Source organism: Lycorma delicatula, chromosome 1 (genome assembly GCF_047948215.1).
Source record: "Lycorma delicatula isolate Av1 chromosome 1, ASM4794821v1, whole genome shotgun sequence".
In the NCBI taxonomy this organism is placed as follows: Eukaryota; Metazoa; Arthropoda; class Insecta; order Hemiptera; family Fulgoridae; genus Lycorma; species Lycorma delicatula.
In genome coordinates, this window is record NC_134455.1 from 288,068,017 (window position 1) to 288,088,007 (window position 19,991).

The 19,991-nt window shown below is 29.5% G+C and overlaps 1 protein-coding gene across 4 annotated transcripts in view; it reads left to right on the forward strand.

The window, feature by feature from the left end:
- LOC142332628 (autophagy-related protein 16-1-like) overlaps window positions 1–19,991 on the forward strand; it is a 129,836-nt gene that overhangs the window by 56,291 nt on the left and 53,554 nt on the right. For 2 of the 4 annotated variants that reach the window (XM_075379187.1, XM_075379198.1), the window contains exon 6: window positions 14,325–14,432. The exons of the other annotated variants lie outside the window; for them this stretch is intronic. In XM_075379187.1, coding sequence (XP_075235302.1) covers window positions 14,325–14,432 — 108 coding nt within the window. The remainder of the gene's footprint in view (window positions 1–14,324; window positions 14,433–19,991) is intronic. 4 annotated transcript variants of the gene reach the window in all.

The following is a 19,991-nucleotide window of genomic DNA, read 5'->3' on the forward strand; positions in this document are numbered from 1 at the left end:
ATAATTACAAACTATATAATTATAAATTTGTAGAGATTAAAGATGTATGAGGCCATCTTGAACAGTAACATTCTTCACAAGAACTTGTATCATGTAGAATTAATGACTAGAAGAAACATTCATTGAGTGGTTGTATGATTATAAGAGTTTATGTACACACTTAACCTGTTATGTTGGTTATTCACTGTAGTAAACCTCTGATTTGATGAAGTTGATTGCATTAGAAAGTTATTAAACTTCTAGAATGTATCACCAGGATAACTTTATATGATGATTTTTTTTTTTTTGGAGAAGGCCTCACTTTCTGGCAACAGTATTGAAGATCACAGTTCTTGGGTGACCATGTTTCTTCCTGTTACTTTTGGTATACTGTAGAGGGCACGTCTATAAAGAATGTATAAGTTGATACAAAAAGAAAAAGATCAGTAGATAGTACAAGCTTATTATAATACCTGAAAAAGAATCAAATCTCAGAATTATTTGTATACAACTCTATGAGAGTAATAAAAGTTTTGGGAAAAATTTGAATAATTTAACAAGAATAAAGAAAAAATTTTAAGAGAACTTTTTTCTTAAATATATTAAGTTCATACAAAACCTGATAAATATTATAAATACAAATGCACAAAAGATTTTTAGCTAAACAGAAAAGTTTATCAAAAATTTGACTCTCTAGGCCTTTTGAGAAAAAGGCTGTAACTTTAAATTATAAGGGGATTATTAACACTTAGTTTATTTGGAAAACATTTGTTGGTAGTAGACAGTGTGTTGTCATATTCTTCTGATATATGAAGCTCTAAATTTATCCTTTAGATAAGTCAACATGTAGAAGTAGCTAATAAATCACAACATCCCTTTCAGAAGTGCTTAATATTTAACAATAACATTATAAATAATGTTTTATTGCATACTAAAAGTGGTACATTCATTACATCATTGACGAAATCCTAGCAGCGCAAAAGGATAGCATTCTCTGACTTCCTCCAAATCACCTGAAATAGAAAATTTGGTTTTACTTATTAACTTACCCCAAATTTCATGTAATTATGTGAGAAATTTGATGTGGGAATAACAATGAAATTATAACTGCCCAAAGTAGATCAGTGTCTTGTATGAATAGTACAAAACTTTATTGATGACTTAAAAATTTGGATTGATAATGATTCACGAAAGTTTTCTGATTCTACAGAAAGCTGTGATATGAAGATTATGATTAAGATACGAAGATCTGCACATTTGAAGAAATCGAAGAACATAATTAAATATAATAAAATTATTATTTACTTTGCCTATGAAATATTGTATGTAATATTTTAATGGTTATGAAAATTATTTTATATTTTCTTAATGTATTTATACATATGTATTAATGTATATTTTCTTAATATTTTCTTCCAAAAATGTAAAATCTACTATGGTAGATGAGTAATTCAGTGATGTAGAACTTGTAAATTACTAATAAATTTATTTAATAATGTACTTTTATAATAAGTCCATTAATTTCTCTATTTAAAAAAAAAAATTAATATATGTTTTGCATTAATTTACAAAGTTGTATAAACTGTAGGGATAATGGCAATAAAACTTAAAAAATATATAAATGTGCATATTCTTAGAGGAGGAAGCAAATCACATGTACATAGCCTATTTAGATTAAATAGTAAAGTAAGAGTTGGTTTTTAGAAATTGAATGAATTTACCTTTTCATTTGTGCGATTATAATTTGTATATCTACAAATAAAAATTGATTAATCTAAATTTAGAATTTCCATTGTTATACTTTTTGATGACATAGGAGTCATTCAAATATTACTAGTATATAAGCATGTAAGATTGTTAGCACTCTACTTATTTTTTCTGACAAAGAGCAGCTGCTATTCCAGTGCCTAGGTAAGATAGGAGAAACGTCCTGGATGAAATAAGGGTATCCTCATTAAATGTTATACTTATCTTCTAATAACGCATTGTAAATTAGAAAATAACATTACACTCAAAGACTGTTCTTAAAAATTTAATTTAATTTAATTCTAGTTCTGGTTTTTAAACAATCATCATCATATGACTGAAAAAAGTATATATAGAAAATATGTAATAAATAAATCAAGAAAGAAGAAATGTTTAATAATAAATGTTTGCTCATAGATAAACATTAATACTAAATAACAAATTACTTTTGGTAATACTAAACAACAAATATAGTTATTAGAATAAAAGAGAATAACTGATTGTAGACAGTCATTATAACATTAATACATAACATCTATAACTTATAATTTTAACCATTTAAAACTTCAATTCAAACTGTCTACTACAACTTAATGTGCATTTCTGTTTTAGGTTGGTTAGATAAAACTCAAGAAAGATAAAAGTAGCATAAAGAACCTTAAAACAGTCATATAGATAACTTGACTATGAACAAACATTTATAGGAAAGGTTAGCTGTATAAAGTTCTTATAATTGAAAACTCTCAAAAGGATTTCTAACAGATTAAAAATTCAAAATGACTATTGTATATTGGTCCCTTATTGTTGTTTAACAATGAAGTTTTTGCACCATTATTGATAAAGTTATATTCCCAAGATTTTCTGAAACTTAAATTTCTGTTTATTACATATATTTTTTTAAAACCATTATTTCTGATGAACTGATTTTGTCACTAGTTTCTAGGCAATGCTGGATTTTCAGCATCGTCCTCGTCTTTTATATTTATTACAATTCAAATACTCTTCTTTAGTTTCTATGTATCCTAATATGTAGGGAAAAGGTGGATATTTAGTAGTTCAATCTATCTCTATAACTGTTTATTATAGCTCTTTATTTGCATTTACAGATTGTTTTCTGTAACATTCCAGATATGTTTCACTGACATTTGTTTGGTAGATGTTCTAGGAAAGGTTTCAGATTGTTCATTATTAATAATCTTATTTTTAATGTTAAGCACATGAGTTTATAATAATAATGGATTAATAAAAAATATAATAAATAGTACTAAAGAAAATTTTTTAAATAATATTTAAAATCAGAGAATCTTATGTGTACAAGATTTTTAATGTAGATTAGCTTGTGTTACCTTATTAACCATACTGAAAAAAAAAGCATGTGTATATTTATATATATATATATATACAAGGTGTGTGAGAAAAGTAATGAGATTGGTAACACTGCGAGCGATATGGCAATGCTATGTCTACCGGTCTCTGCTAGACTGGTTTGTTCAACCCTTCCACATGCTCAGTACGAGTTTCAACTTCATTCAGCCAACACATTATTTTTGACAGCGTCATCGGTGAAGTTGTGTTTTTGTTGTGTGTTATGAAAATGGAGCATTGGAATTTAGAGCTATGTTGTGCAATCAAGTTATGTGTTAAACTTGGGGAATTCGCGAGTGTTACCTTTGAAAAGTTGAAACAGGCCTATGGGGAACATTGCTTATCAAGAGCACAAGTTTTCCACTGGCACAAATCATTTTTGGAAGGCTGAGAACATGTTGAAGGTCAACCTTGCTCAGGGAGACCTTCAATTTCGAAATTTGACAAAAACGTTGAGAGTGTGAGGGTTCTTGTGAGATCAGACCATCGTTTAGGAATAAGGATGATGAGTGAACAGTTAAATTTAAACACTTTCTCCGTACATCAAATTTTGACAGACGATTTGGAAATGTGAAAGGTTTGTGCGAAATTGGTGCTGAAAAACCTTAACAGAACAGAACAGAACAGACCAGAACAGAAGGACAATTGAAGAAACATGTGCGTTGATCTTCTTGAGAGGACTGACAGTGACCAAGAATTCTTCAATTGTGTGATCACAGGTGATGAATCTTGGATATTTGAGTACGAACCTGAAACAAAGTGGCAAAGCGAAGAGTGGCACACTCCACCATCTCCTCGACTGAAAAAATGTCGAATGAGCAAATCAGAGATCAAAACCATGCTGATTTGCTTTTTTGACATGAGGGATATTGTGCATAAAGAATTTTTTCCTCCAGGACAAACTGTCAATGAAGTGTTGTACAGAGGTGTCCTTGAAAGGCTTAGGAAAAGAGTGATTTGCGTGAGACCAGACACTGCAGACAAGTGGATGCTTCATCATGACAATGCCCTGTGTCACACGGCCATTTTCTTCAGGGAATTTTTGATCTCAAAACGCATTCCTACGGTTCCTCAACCACCCTATTCACTTGATTTGAGTCCTTGTGACTTTTTCCTTTTCCCAAAATGGAAACATGCCTTAAAAGGATGTCATTTTGGAACTCTGGAGAAGATTCAAAAGACTGTGACAGACTAGTTAAAAGCCCTACCAGTTGAAGCCTTCCAGTGCTGCCAGGAGTGGGAATGACTTCGCCGGTGTATAGCTGCCCAAGGGAACTACTTTGAAGGGGATAATATTATTGTTTGAAAAAAATAAAAACTTTGGTTAGTAAAAAGTCAGTCTCATTACTTTTCTCACACACCTCTTATGTATATATATTTATTTTATATATATATATATATATATATATATATATTTTTTTTTTTTTTTAAAGCAATTCTTTTAATAACCATACTCCTCTGAACCAATACAAATTAATTTATATTTAATAGATCAACCCTAATTACAGAACAATTGAAATAAGATGACACCTTATTTAATTACATAACAGAAGCACTTTCACAAATTTGATTTGCATCATCAGCTACATGCATTATATATATATATTTCTTTTTTCCTACATAATTATCTCCGAAGTTCAAGCATTTGGCACTAGTTTTTGTATGTTGTCAAAGAAATCTGTCCTCTAGTTAATTAACTAGTGACAGACATTTACTAAGCTGACTTAGTGTCGTTGTCACTTTCATAGCAGTTCCAGCCAAAAAACTCAATCAATTTTGTTAACAGGTGGAAATTGTGTGGAGCAAGCACTGAACAGCTCTTGTAACTGTTCAGTAATGAGAGTAGGCTATCCTACTATCCTACTATGAGTGTTGCTCATCATGAACAGATGTTCTCTCTGCCTTAAATAAACTACACCATATCCTTACATTTCCTTCATTCATTACATTGTTACCATGTATGCCAGTAATTTAACGATGAATTACCACTGGACAAACACCTTGCACATTCAAAAAATGTGTGACTGATTGTAACTCACAGTCGGCGGGATTTAAAATTTTTTGTTCATTATAAATACGATATATGCAAAATCATTCCAGATTTATGTGTAATCTGGAGAATCAGACTATCTATGATTCTCGTTATACAGCTATGAAATTTCATACAGTGCTAGCAGAACAATAACTGAGACCAGCTATCCTTGATCCTTTGTGAGTGAAGCTACGCACATGCGATGCACAGATGGTTCTTACTTTCTGGATGATTTGCATATTACAATCTATAAATAAAAGTTTTGATCTTTGTAACTTTTCATTTGTTAATATGTTTACCATTAATTCTGTTAATACTTTTGAATTTATTTTTGATTGACTAATAAACATTTTAAATTAAATATTATGGTTCAGTATGTGCTTATAGTGAAATATCCAATAATTAGTGTAAAAGTAGATTTTGTGATTTGGTGGTATGATTTAGTCGATTGGGTTGCTATATTAAAAAAATATCTTAATCTGTATTTTTAAGTGTGATTTAAGGAAGTGCTTATTGTTTAGTAAGAAGAGTCAAAATTGTTATAAAAATGATTAATAACGAAATTTACAGTTAATAGAATTATTTTATTCACATTAATTAAAGTGTAAGTTTCATTCTTTAAGTAACTGCTTTGTAGAAGAAAAGAATGTAATAATTATAACATATAGCAAACAGAGTTATGTTTGCTACCAGAAAAGTGATGTTCTCAGTCACTCAAATCTGTTTAGTGTAGTTTTGAGTGCTAAACCAAAGTGTGTATTGTTTTAACTAATAATAAGTTAACAGCATGAGTTGTGTAATTGACAAAATAGAAACTAAGAATTAAAACAGCATCAAACAAAAAATTTATGATTGCCAGTGAGCCGATTTGATGACAGTGAAAAGGTTAAATTGAGAAATTTTTAATAATTTTTGTGAAAATCTTGATTTATGGTTTCATTAAAATTTTGGGGTTGTGATAACTTTTATTTAATATTTGATTAATTTAAAATGAAATTAATGTTTAAAAAATTATATTTTCTAATATTAATTTAAAAATCACACCTTTAGATTGATTTTTTATTATAAAAGGTAATAAAATAAAGTAACCTGTCATTTTATTCTTATGATGATGAGAATAGCTTGTTTATCATATAATACTCATGTGGTATTAAGATACAGTAAATTTTTTATTTGTAAAACAAAACTTAACAAAATTGCCCTATTTAGAGGACCACAACAGGATCAGCTAGCTACTGTTTAACTAGCTGCCATTTTTGTCGGCATTACCATACTACACATGCGTTCTTTTAAATATGTCTTGAAGTTTATAGTTTATATTCAATTATATTACTATCTTCCAGTTGTCAAACAACATATAAAAATTATTTGAACTAAGGAAATTAAGTGATTTTTGCATTGTATTATTCAAAATTTTATGAAGTCCTATAATCAAATGTAAAATACAAGATAGATCTGTATATAGTTTAAGGAAATCCCAGTTCTTGAAGGAAAATATTGAAATTAAGATAAGCGGCATGATTATTAAAACCTAGTTCGGTGTTTAAATACTAAACTCCTGTTTCTTAAATTAAAGTTTCAGTGGCTAAATATATCAGCTTTAATTTAAAAAAGAGTTGCTTTGATGGAACAATATTTTTAAAACATGTTAAAGTTAAGTATAGTTGAGTTTGTATTAATTTATTTTTTTCAGTTTTTCTGGAATAATATTCTAAATACTATCTCGTGATATTATGATTCATAAATTAATTAAAGTTGGCATTTCGGGTTGGCAGATTATATGTATGAGAGTAGGTATTCAATTTATCTTTGGTTTGAATTAAGCAAATAGATGAGGATGAATTAATAAAAAATGTTTTACTTTGATTGAAAATTAGTTACTGTTTTTTATCATTAGTAGAAAATTGTTTAATGGAATTTTAATTTTTGTTCTTCAAATTTAATGTTTATAACCCACTCCTAATTAGGTTTTATTTTCAAGAAATGAAGTTTTATTTGATTTATAATTTGGAAAAAATTTTTAAAAAAAATAAGTAAAATTGTTTTTTGTAATTCCCTAAAAAAAAAAAGATAGTGTAAATTGTCTAAATATTGATAAATTCTTCGGTTTTGATATCTATCCCTTGTTTTGGATCTGAAAATTGTTTACTTATTATTTTTTTGTTTATTTATTGATTTACTTGTTTGTAAATTTTATTTACTGATAATATTCCATACATTTGTTAAGTTTTATCAATAATAAATTGGTTGATTTACATATGTTTGTATGAGAAAATTCTGTAATTTACTTTTGATATAGTTAAAAAATGAGTTCAGTGGTTAAAAAAAGATTTTTATTGTATAAACATTTTACTTCTTTATCTACATTACTTCTCCATATAGTCGCCATCTACTATTGGACATTTATACCCCGGTATCAGCTTTTGTAAATCGTTGCATAGGAACAGCAATGGGTAGGTTCGCCATCTGGTGATTAATCTCAACTAACAGCTTCTCATTAGTTTCAAAGTACTGGATATCCGCTAGAAATCTAGGTGAAGGATGTTTTTTACACTTGATGTCACATGCAGGCTGTCAGGGGTTGGTTGAAAATCTCTCCTCAACTTCTTAAGTAAAGCCTTAAATAACCTTTACAGTCTGTTGTGTAGTTATACAGAATAGCTCTAGAATTCATGAATATCCTCCCCTGTTTATTTTGGATTGACTTTTAAAACAGCTTCAGTGTTTAAAATGTTTCTGACATTAATTCATCCTAATCCCATGCATCCATATAAAATTCCAAATTCCTTGTGATTCCAAAACACTACAGCTACAGTTTCTTGGTCCAGTCAGACCTGTTTGAATTGTTTTGTATTCCCCCTCTGAATTTGAGGTACCAATCGCTCACATTACTGTCATTCAATAACAACATTTAGTAATTATTTATGATCATGTTGGCAGTGTACTTCCACTAATAAAACAAATTACACATTAAAGATCATAATCGGTGGGATCATCAATGACAGTTCATTGTTTTGTTGTTGCTTTATGGCTTATAAGGAGAATTGATGGCATGTATTGAGATTGATGAATATGATATGAAATTTTAGATATATATACACTTCTGTGTGTATAAATGTACATTTTAGTGGGCAAAGCCCAAATTTATTATTTTAATTCATGATTTGCCAAGACTAATTGGCTAGCCACACACTTTTAATAGGACAGTCAGTCACTTTTAGAGTTTCTCAAAAGACAATCTGCAGCTTGGACAATCCTAGGATGGCTCATGTACTTAATTTTTTTCATAACATGTTCACCTGTTATTATTTTTTTCTTTCAACCAGTCAAGTCTAGTCTGTGCACACATGTGATGTGCACATGCATCTGTCTGTATATTCTCATTTTAATGGTTGTGAAAATCTTTAGAGCAGCTAATAATAAACAATGTTAATCATTAAAATGGATTTCATGCAGTAAAGTAAAATACAAACTTTAAATTGTAGGGAAAATTATGAAAACAATTGGAATATCTTTGCCTTGGTGGAAGATGACAGAACTTACAGATACTCATTGTTATTCCCAAAATTTGCTGATATTTTCTTTCATGAACATTTGAATACTGTGTTAACTTCTTGATGTTTCTGAATAATGCTTTTATTGTTGTCATTCATTTGTTTTGGAAGCTGTGCTTTCTCTCATGTTGTAACCTTTTTCTGACTTGCTGTGCACTGTTTACTAACTTAAGTCTTAATCATGTTTTTTTGTTTACCTTTTGTCTATTTTTGCATTGTTTTTAATAGTTTTTATCTTGTAGACTGTTTTCAATTTATATTTTCCTTACTCTATGAATCCATAAACTTATTTTTTTTTGGTAAAATAATGTGTAATGCGTAAAAAATTTTTATTTCTTGGGATTTACATTCTATCATAGGCATAACCACAGTGGGTGCTTGCCCCCCCTGGCTCATTTAGTCAAATAAAAAATAATAGGTCAATATCAGTAGGTTATAGTAATATTGCATGGCAAGAAAGCAAGTTTGAATCATGGTGGGAGCGCTTCTGGTGAACGAGTGAGAAATGGCAGTTCAAGGTCTGGTTGGTCTGTGGTAAAACTCCAAGATTAAAGAATGTTCGAGGTTGGATTTAGTGGGAAAGTTCTAGTATCTTCTCTTCCCTATTTAAGCACTGCAATCTATGTGAGTGAGTGAGTTGACGGATTTGAGCTAGTTCAGACTACTATCCCATAACAGTAGCAATCTAAAATATATATTAGAAACTTTTTTAGCGTGAAAAGTATGTCTATATTTCCATTTGAGTCGATGAGTTGCTAAACCATCTAATTAAAGCAACCTAAAATGTTCAGGAAATGCAAAGGATGATTTATTATTTGTAATAATAGTGATTTTGATGTTGTCTTTGTTACTGAAATGTTAAGAAAAATCATACAATACTAAATAAGGAAGTAATAACAAGTACACCACACTCCAATAATTTTAAATAACAACTGAAAATTCTAATTAACTACTTTTGCAGCAGTTTTGCTTAAGATAGTTTTTAATTGTGAAATGGTTGAATCTGCAAGTAGCTGCTTCTGCTAGACAGAAGAGGAAGCAACCAGATAAAATTAGTAGTAAAAGTGGCAGAGAAGAGAAATCGAAGCAGAATTTTGGTGAAGAATCAAGTGGATCTTCACCACCATCTGGTTCTGGTGTATAGGATCAAATGTATTTTGATAATGATGTGGGTCACTGGCTTGGACGCTTAGTGAGACCTCATTTCAAAAAAGGAGTTTTAAAAACTGTTGGTCACCAACTCCAAGTTATGACTTTGCTAAGGATGCTGTGCAATTAAAAACAAAATTCAAATACAGCTGGTTGGCGGATTATGCTCCTTTTGGCTGGCATATTCCAAGAAATTAAAGGGCACATTGTGCATTTACTGTGTATTGTTTCCACCAACTAATGTGCATGGTGTTTTGGGTTCTTTCATTGTGAGGTCCTTTACTCACAATAAAGACATGTATAAATTTCCAAAATCTCAATATCATTTCTTTGGCACAAATCGTCGGTGGCCACAGTAGCAAAACATTTTGTTGAATAATATACAGCTGATTGAATGTACAGCTGATTTCTGTCCACCTACAAGGAATAGAAGCCTACAAGAAAATTTTTGGATCAATAATTTTTATTGTGATGTTTTGTGGTAAACATGACCTACCTTTGAGGGGCAAAGAAAATCATGAAGGTGTTTCTGAATTCTTGATCATACTCATAATTGATGCCAGTGAACACATTTTAAAAGAGCATTTTAAAATGAAATAATCAGCCTATGTGGTGACTCCATTAGAGATGACATCACTACTGGCGTAAAGAAGCATGTGCTTACAGTATCCTGGCAGACGAGAGTAGTGACACATCAGGGAAAAAGTAATTTTCCATTGGAGTTAGATTTTTTGACAAGAAAAGATGGTTTGTGAAGAATTTCTAGGTTTTGTAGAATTGATTGACATGAATGCAAAATCTGTAGCATCTGCAATTAACAACTTTGTAAAAAAGGTAGGCCTTGATCCAGAAAAGTGCATCGGACAAGGATATGATGGGTGTTCCAGTATGCAGGAAAGGATGGTGGTGACCAGAAAATTTTTGAGAAAATTGTACAAGTAAAAATGATAAAATTACACTTTCACTCTGCTAGTCACAAACTGAACTTAGTTGTAAAAAACTTAAACAAAATAGCAGTGATAAGAAATATGGTCTCCATAATAAAAGAAATAATAAGATTTTTCTGAGAATCGGCCCTTCGTTGAATATGCATACCTAAATACACCATTGCTCTGTGAAACATGTTCGTCTCAAAAATATAAAAGTATCGCCACATTCAAGAAACATGTGCAGATCGTTATGGCGCCTGAAAAACTATCAACAGACAGTAACAATGCAACAAGAAAAGCTGCTTTTCAAATGTGTTGCGCTGCTACAAAATCAGAATTCATTGTTAGTGTTTGTCTCATAGCAAAATATTCGGCACTCCTGCAACTGGTGGTAAATGCTCTTCAGTCAACGAGTGTAGACTTACTTCAGAGTGTAAATCACTTTAAAAAATCACAGACATCACGAAAAAACACCATGGAAATGCAGTTGTTGAAAGTGAAAATGTTATGGGAGAGGTTGAAACAATTGCTAAGCATCTTGGAATAGATTTCAATATGCCACAAGCCATAAATCAGTAGAAACATCGTGCGAATTCACCAGCGCAGACTCCTGATAAGTTTTGGAGACGATCACTTATTATTCTGTACATAGATTCATTAATAATGTCTCTGGAACAGTGTTTTTCTGAGGAGAACTTGGCCACATCTCATTGCTTACATTGCACCCTCACATAATGCTTAATATGACGTATGAGGATTTTTTAAAAAAGTAAAAGTTTTTGTAGTACTACAATTTGAATGATTTTCTTAGCGAAGCTGAACTTTGGCACAACCAATGGAAAGGAAAAAATGTGCCAAATGCTGAACTGAAGAAGATAGAACTAGCTATACTGGTTAAAGAAACCCAGTTGTTCTATTCATCTATCAAATGGGCGCTACTTATCTCACTTGCACAGCTCTGCACAACGTGCACTAATAAAACATCCTTCAGCACCTTATGCAGAGTAAAAACTTGGTTATGGTAAAAAATGACAGAAAATCGCTTTGTTGGTCTTTGTATGATGACTGTGCAAAAAAAGAGTGTTCTGGAAGCTAAAAATAAGTTTGAGAAAGAAATTCTGTCAAAATTTAGTCAGAACTCTTGTAGGCTAGTGCTGAAATAAGATTTAGATAGGTTCAAATATCATTGCAACTAATTATTCTTAGCATTTTCAAATGTTCAAATAAAAACATTTTTTTTTTAACAAAAAACATTAACTTATTTTTGCCCCCCTCCTGGAGAAAATTCTGGCTATGCCTATGCGTTTTATGTTTTGAAAACCATAAAATGTAAATATAAATACAATTTATTATAAAAATATTACACATTATTAAAATGATATAATTTGAGAAAGAAATTCTGTCAAAATTTAGTCAGAACTCTTGTAGGCTAGTGCTGAAATAAGATTTAGATAGGTTCAAATATCATTGCAACTAATTATTCTTAGCATTTTCAAATGTTCAAATAAAAACATTTTTTTTTTAACAAAAAACATTAACTTATTTTTGCCCCCCTCCTGGAGAAAATTCTGGCTATGCCTATGCGTTTTATGTTTTGAAAACCATAAAATGTAAATATAAATACAATTTATTATAAAAATATTACACATTATTAAAATGATATAATATAAAATAAATATGATGTAAACTTAATTTAATATAATGTAATTTTATTTTTTTTTGTTATTGAATTTTATGTTATACTGTATTTTTTACCTGTAATTTTACCTGTAATTCATCGTTTTTTATTCAATGAGTTACTTTTTTCTTTCTTTATAAAGCCTTGGTTGATTATTATTATTCTGCAGATTATATTTACTTGTGATTTTCTCCCCCAATTACCCAAACAATTATGAATTAGTATTTTTTGGTGGTGATAATTAACATTGGTTAACAAATGAAGATCTTCGTTGGGAAGGATCTATTTTACTGCCAAATAATAAAACAATGGTGGGGGTTGTAGCTGTTGTTAATTGTGATAATTTCAAATCTGTTATAGAGATTCTTTTTAACAATTAATTATTCTGGTGGTTGACTGGTGTAACACATATTTACAATTTTAGATGAATAAATAATCTTTGTCTATCCTTTTTGTGAACCTTTGTTTGCTTGTTATGTATGGAAATAAACTATGGCTGTAATTAATCCAGTTTGTTAGAAGTAATAGTGTATGTTTATTATTCTATTTGTTAAAAACCATTTGATATTATTTAAAAACCAACTTATAGAAATTAAACATTATAACATTATCAAATAGTTTTAATTGGTTGAAAGAAAAATTATTGGTGAATTAAATTTTTTTCAATTTAAAAAATATGATGTAAATAATTTAATATTAGATTAAATGTAAAAAGTAAGTTTTTTTTATTAAAATTCTGCACTGAATAAGTACTGCTTTCTCTGTGATGAAGATTTTTAAAATTTTTTATTGTAATTAATGTATCTTTTTAAGTACATTTAACTAAATTAAATATAGCAACTTAAGGTGGAATTAGATTATCTGTAAAAAGCAGTTTCTTTGTGAGGTTTTAATTTAAATTGTGTCTATTGAATTAATTTTTTTGAAATGACATACATACGTAAGAAAAATTTAAAAAAACTTCAGTAATGAATTAAAAGAAAGGAAGATAATTATGAGTTAAGAACTAAGGTAAGAGATCATGGTATATCAGAAATCAAAGAATTTAGTTATTTAGATGTTAAAAAACATTACAAGGTGGATGGTTAATGTTTGATGCATGAATTAAGAATTACAAAAAATTTTATAAAATTATGTGTTCAGAAGTGTATTGCTTTTTAGTAGCAAAATATTGACAATAGGAAATGCAGAAAGCCATACAGGTTAAAAAATGTTACAGAAGAATATTAAGAATTTTGTTGGTTGATAATGTTTGAAGTGAAGAGGTTCTGATATGAATTGTATAAAAGAATCCTGTTGCAAACTCTCAAGAACAGAACAATTGGTAGATAATACGTTAAACCATGACAGTTAATTCCATAATGAAAGAAAATGCTGGTTGGGGACAAAATTCAAATAAAAATAACATAGAGGAAATAAGATGTAGTGTGTAAAAGATATGATAAAATTAAAAAATTAACATGAATAAAAAATACAAAGTCAAAAAGAAAGTCATTTAATAAAACAAATCAGCTCTTTTAAAAGCTGATTTATCTGTTCATATCTATGATTTGTTTACAACACATTAAAAGCTCTTAAAGTATTTGCAGTTAGTAATTCTCTCCATCTTTAAAAATTAATTTATTCATGTTGTATGAATACAACTAATCTTTATTTTATTATTCATAAAATTGTTGAAAAATAGTTTAATATAAAGATTAAACTGTTTTTAGTACTGAAGTAATCAAGTAATTTAGCATTTTTTTATAGAAATTATAAAATATATGTTAAAAAAACCAACTGCTTTAATTTTTGAGCTATACAGAGATCTGGTTTTTTTTTCTTGTAATAAAAAAATATGTTATGAAAAGAGATTGTTTTGGTCATTTTCAAAAGTTGTTTGGTTTTTTCAGGCAGACTTTTTTTCTCCTTCCATTGTTAGTGGATTTATGGAAACCACTATAAGTAAACCAAGGAGCGAAGGCCTACAATTCAGATGTACATTTTATCCTGCACAACATGTAATTTTTGATACATTTCTTTAATACATGCTTTATTTGTAAATATTTTTCTCATTCTTAACTGGATTTACTCCAGAATTTGTTTTAGCTACTCAGAAGCAATCTAGAAATTATTAAGAATAACATAAACAATTTTTGACTTTAATTATATAATGATATTGTCACGTGTTCAAGCTTGATCAGGATATTGAGAGATTGACAATTTAGATTGCTTATATAATTACAGTTTATTGGTTTAAAATGTTCATAATTACAACAAGACAAATTAATATTTAATGACAGTGGGGATAATAAGTGACAATAATAAAACAATTAATGAAAAATAGTAAATAAACAAATATTAATCACAGTAATTACAACCACAATAATAATTAGGATAATAGTAATAATAATAGTAGTAAACACTAATAATATTACATGTCAGTAACTACCAAATCAAACAGATAATACATAACATAATACATTACATAAAAACATAATATAATCAAATCAGTCATCATACTATACATCAAACAGTTGTAAATGTCAATAGTAATAATAAACAGAAATTACACACAAGACAGAGTTTAAAATAATTGTCAGGATTTATTCCAGTTAGATGAATAGAAAACCAGAATTCCAACCCATTAACAAAAAAAACCACTAGTCTTAACTCTTTTAATTACTAGTCTTGTATTAACAAACAATAGTACAGTAGATAAGACAAGCATAAAGTTCACTACAAATACCTTTGCTGTCCACAAATAAAAGTAATCTATCAGTTTATGAATGAAGTTTAGTACATTGTTTCTTTCACTTACAGTCTTTCAGTAACTCGCTGAACCATTTTTTATTTTTTTGTACTGGAATTACTTGTGGTGTCACCTTAATCGTATTGAACTTAATTCACACTGGAAATTTGCTCCTTTACTGACCTCCCTGTAGTATGCTCTTGCTGACTGACATCTCGCACTCTCTTCTCGCAGACTTGCACTGCAGACTCTTCTTCCTGGACTGACATAACATCTTGTTAGACTGGTTCACAGAACTCTGCCAAACTCACACAACAACCATCTCACAGCCTCTACTTGTGGAGCTGATGTAACGTCTCGCTGGACTTCGCACAACTCTTTCCTTAGCTGGTCTTCCCAGGGGTATTTATATTTCTATCTCTTTACCCACCAGACCAGACCCAACCCGAAGCACGAGAATGATCAACCGAGGTTTTAGTTTCCATGAATTCCATAACCAGTTTCAGTAGCTTTTCTCATGGTACAAATATTTGTTCATTGTGTTTCAGTAGCAGTGTTACAAAAGACGATTGTTAAGCAGACCTGTTACCTTTACTAAAAAGGGTTCCTTTTAGTCCCTTCTGGATTCCTCCAGTTGTCTACTATCTTCATAATAATTTTTAGGAATCCGTTACTCATGCCTGCTACACCGGTCTTGTTACAATATTATAATCCAGAATAATTTTTGCCATTCTATAATTTGACACTTGGCCTATTCTGATTTATTTCAAAATTTTAACATTGTTTTAGATAAAACTTCATATTTTGGCATAGGAAATGTAAGAGTAGTTTTGATTAATAAAAAGGTGTTACTGATCCAACACCTTATTTTTTCTGTTTGTAAACCATTTAGTCAGAAACAGTGCAAGATAAAAATTCATTAGGAAGTCACCACATGTTGTATGTACTATTTTACAATTATTCTCCCTTCATTATTCCTCTGAATACTTATGGACTAAAGTGTAACTTTGTTAATCGGTATCTGATTTCTAAATATGTGATTAGGATTCATCAAATCTGCTCATATTTTAGTTAAGTAATTTCATTTTATTTCAGGTATGTAAGTTAATCATTTCAAATCGATTGGTCTTCATCCTTATTAAATGGTTAATTATGTTAAGGAAACCAAGCTTTTTTCTGTTTCATTTTAGAAAATTAATGAAAATAAGTACAGCAATGTACCATTGTGTGCATTGTTTATGATTTCTACATGATTAGTGAGGCTCAGATATTTTGACTTAATATCATTCTATGTTCTTGATGTACTTTGAATATATTTTTATAGGCTAACCAATTTTACCAAAAGATAATAATTTACTTAACATTTAACATAATAGAACATATATATTAATGGTGTGTAATATTGGTAATAGAGCTGTATGTAATTGTTGGAACTGAGCTTATTTTATAAAAAATGGATATAGTATTGTTTCTAAATATTTAGTTCTCACATGTTGTATAACATTTATTATTTTCTTTAGTCATTTATAATTTTATATTCTTCATCATCATAAAAACTGAACTAAGAGAATATATATTTCGTACCTGCACCAAAAAATTATATCCTATCTTTCAGTTCTCTGCAGAATATGATCCTAACTAATCCCAACTTCCAGTACTCAGAGTACCATTCATCCAATTTATTCAGTTTACTCAAAGGAATACTTTTAAGGTATGTGGTAATCTTATCGACACATGTAATAATTATATACTGAACAGACTTGCAAAATTTTGTACATGTTACATAGTCTAATACATGTAATGTCAGCTGATGACTTTAATAAGGAACAATAAAATAAAATCTCTAGCATTTGTTAATTGCTATTCACCCACACTTATAGACAACATTGCGCAAAACAAGGAAAAAATCAAGAACTTGCCTGGCCACAGAAGCTAGAAGTTCAGTTTGTCGTATCAATGTAGTATATTTACTGCAAAATTGTATTCGATTAGGATGGTCCTTGTTGTCAAATCGAACGTGGACTCCATCTTATTATGATGTGTTATTCATTAGGTCTTCTCCAAGAATTCTCAGACATATTCATTAACCAATAGTTGCTGACATTCATATTTCTCTTTCTTCTCCGTAACCACATTATATGTGCCATTTTTTGTTGGGTTCCTAGTTATGCAGGAATCACAGGCAATAATCAAGCTGCTGCACTCACTAAGGAACCTTGTCCTTAGCCAGTTACAAGAATACTGTTATTATTGTTATTATGTATGCCTTTGTCAATCATTGGCTGAAAGAATTGGACCACTTCAAGTATCTTGAGAATATTATAATTGAAGAAAGCACACTCTACAAAGAAGTTGCCAAGAGATTCCGAAGGAGCTCAATTTTACCAACATGTACAAAATTTCTTAAAGGAACTAGATATCATAAAAAACTACCCAAAGGTAATACAAAGTTACTTTGTCTGCAATAACTTATATCCCAGAAACATGCACCTTGTTGAGAAAGGGGTTGATGTAGAGAAAATTATATAATAGAATCAGGAGTGGTAGGATAATACGTAACAAGACAAAAAGAACCACTAAGTGAAAGAATTTTTATGTTCTTACTTAACAAATGTTGTGATCATGTAAAATGGTTAAACTTAACATAGGAGGAAGTATGTGGCTAAAGAAAGAACTGGAGGGACTAGATCCAGAAGATTGCTGAGAAAATTGATGTCTCAAGTGAGGGACAATGCCAAGGATGTAGAAACAGAATGGAAGCAAGTAGAAGAAGTGTGCAATAACTAATTACAATGTGTAGGCCTGTTAACCACACTCAATCATCTGGATGTGGTCACTGATAACAATGAGTAAAAATACAAAGCATTATTATAAAAAATAATTTTTAATACTTGCAAATTTTTTTGTGATAATCAGTTATCAACATACTGTGTCAACGTTCTATTCATATTGAAGTAACAAACTGCCTAACTTCACTATTTGTAGTTGTGCCAACAGAACCAATAGGTTCTGTGGGTATAGAACGTGTGGGGTAGATGGTGAGAAAGGACAATTAATTAATTCTTCTTTTGTTTACCATACTGCCCAGGACTACTGGGTTGTTTAAACATTGTGTTTTTATTTGTTCTTGGAGGGTAGTTTTAATGATTTTGTGTCATTCAGTATCTGCTTTGAGTGCCAGATATTTTAAAAATATTTGCTCATTTAGTTTCATGTAATAATAAATACATAGAATGTATGACAAACAGAACGTTCCCATACATTCTATGTATGGGAACATACCCAATAAATCTGAAAATGTTTTATTTGTGGTATATATTCTTTAATTAAAATTTTAGAACCTATATATTATGTAAACAGGTAAACTCTTTATTTTTATCATTATATACTGTCTGTTACATTAAGATTTGGAACAAGTCATGCTGTGAATCATTTTTCTTGTTAGGTCTGCAATATTTGAAATAGTACCCAGCAATCCTTTTACTGTACTAGATAATCCACTTTATAATTTTTAATATTAAAAAATATTTTTTTTTAAATTTTAATTAACTGCCTGCTTGCTGATGGCAAGTCAATAGTTATTTTACATTAACATAAAATAAATTTGTAAGCTAAGTTTAACTTAATAATTTATTTCAGTTTAAGATGTCTCCATATTAATCAATTCATGAAAGTGGTAATAGTAAAAACATTTTCAAATAAATTCATTCTGATTTAGTAAATTTATTACAGTAAAATTTAAACAATAAGGAAGCCAGAATGAAAAGGATTGAACTGTTTGAAGAAAGCTACTTTTATGCAGTTTTGAAAATTGCATGGAGATGCCAATAAATAAAATTATTAGATTCTAAAACCGAATTATGAGAGGAAATTGTGGGTAAATTTTATAATACAAAGAGCCTTATTTATTCTAAACTTTTTAACTTTGATTAATTAGTAACAAGAAGGTCATAAACATCCAAGAAAAGATAAAGGTTAAGGTATGTTACCGTTAAGATATTTTTTAAGATTTAAAAAGTCAATGAAAATATAAAAGAATGGATCTTCCTAAATTCATTCAAGTTGCTGCCAAAATTTTCTTTTCTTAACACAAGTTGCCAGCATGTTCAAACCTAAACATTAAGTTACTAGTGTAACTTTTCGACTATTAATAGGTTTTTGTTTATTTACTTTAGAGTACTACTGTAAATACTTATTTTTAATATTATATATATATATAAACAGGGTGTCCATGAGGAAACCAACATACTTGCAAGTGTACTCTCATCAAAATGATGAAAAACTTTCACATAAACATAAGTCTGGAAACACTTCGTTAACAAATTAGCCTAGTGAAAGATTTTGCTCGGAATTCAGCTCCCCTGGTGAAATGAGGTCATACTGAAATTTTTAGGACGTTAATTGAGGGACAAAATTAATGATTTCCTGTAGCTTTTTGACCTTAAAAATAGAATAAAATAGGTTGCAGAACTCTATTTCCAGTAATTCTCATGATATCTGAAGTAAAACTGAAAAATTTGTTGTATGAAAACCGTTTTTTAGGCTTCTGATATAATGCAAACAATAAATAAATTTATACAAAACTTGTAGAGAATTTAATTTTAAAAATGGTGATATAAATAAGACCAATATAAATTAAATAAACGTTGTAAAAAAACATACTTTAGTGAAGAAGAAACAACAAAAGATAGACAAAATGATTTATTCTGGAAATTTTTGCAATCCATTCATTTGTTTAAAAAAGAAGACGGTTAATAATAAACAAATACAGTCTAATATCTAATTAATTAAATACTTACAAAGCAGTTTTAAAATAATCTACAAAAAC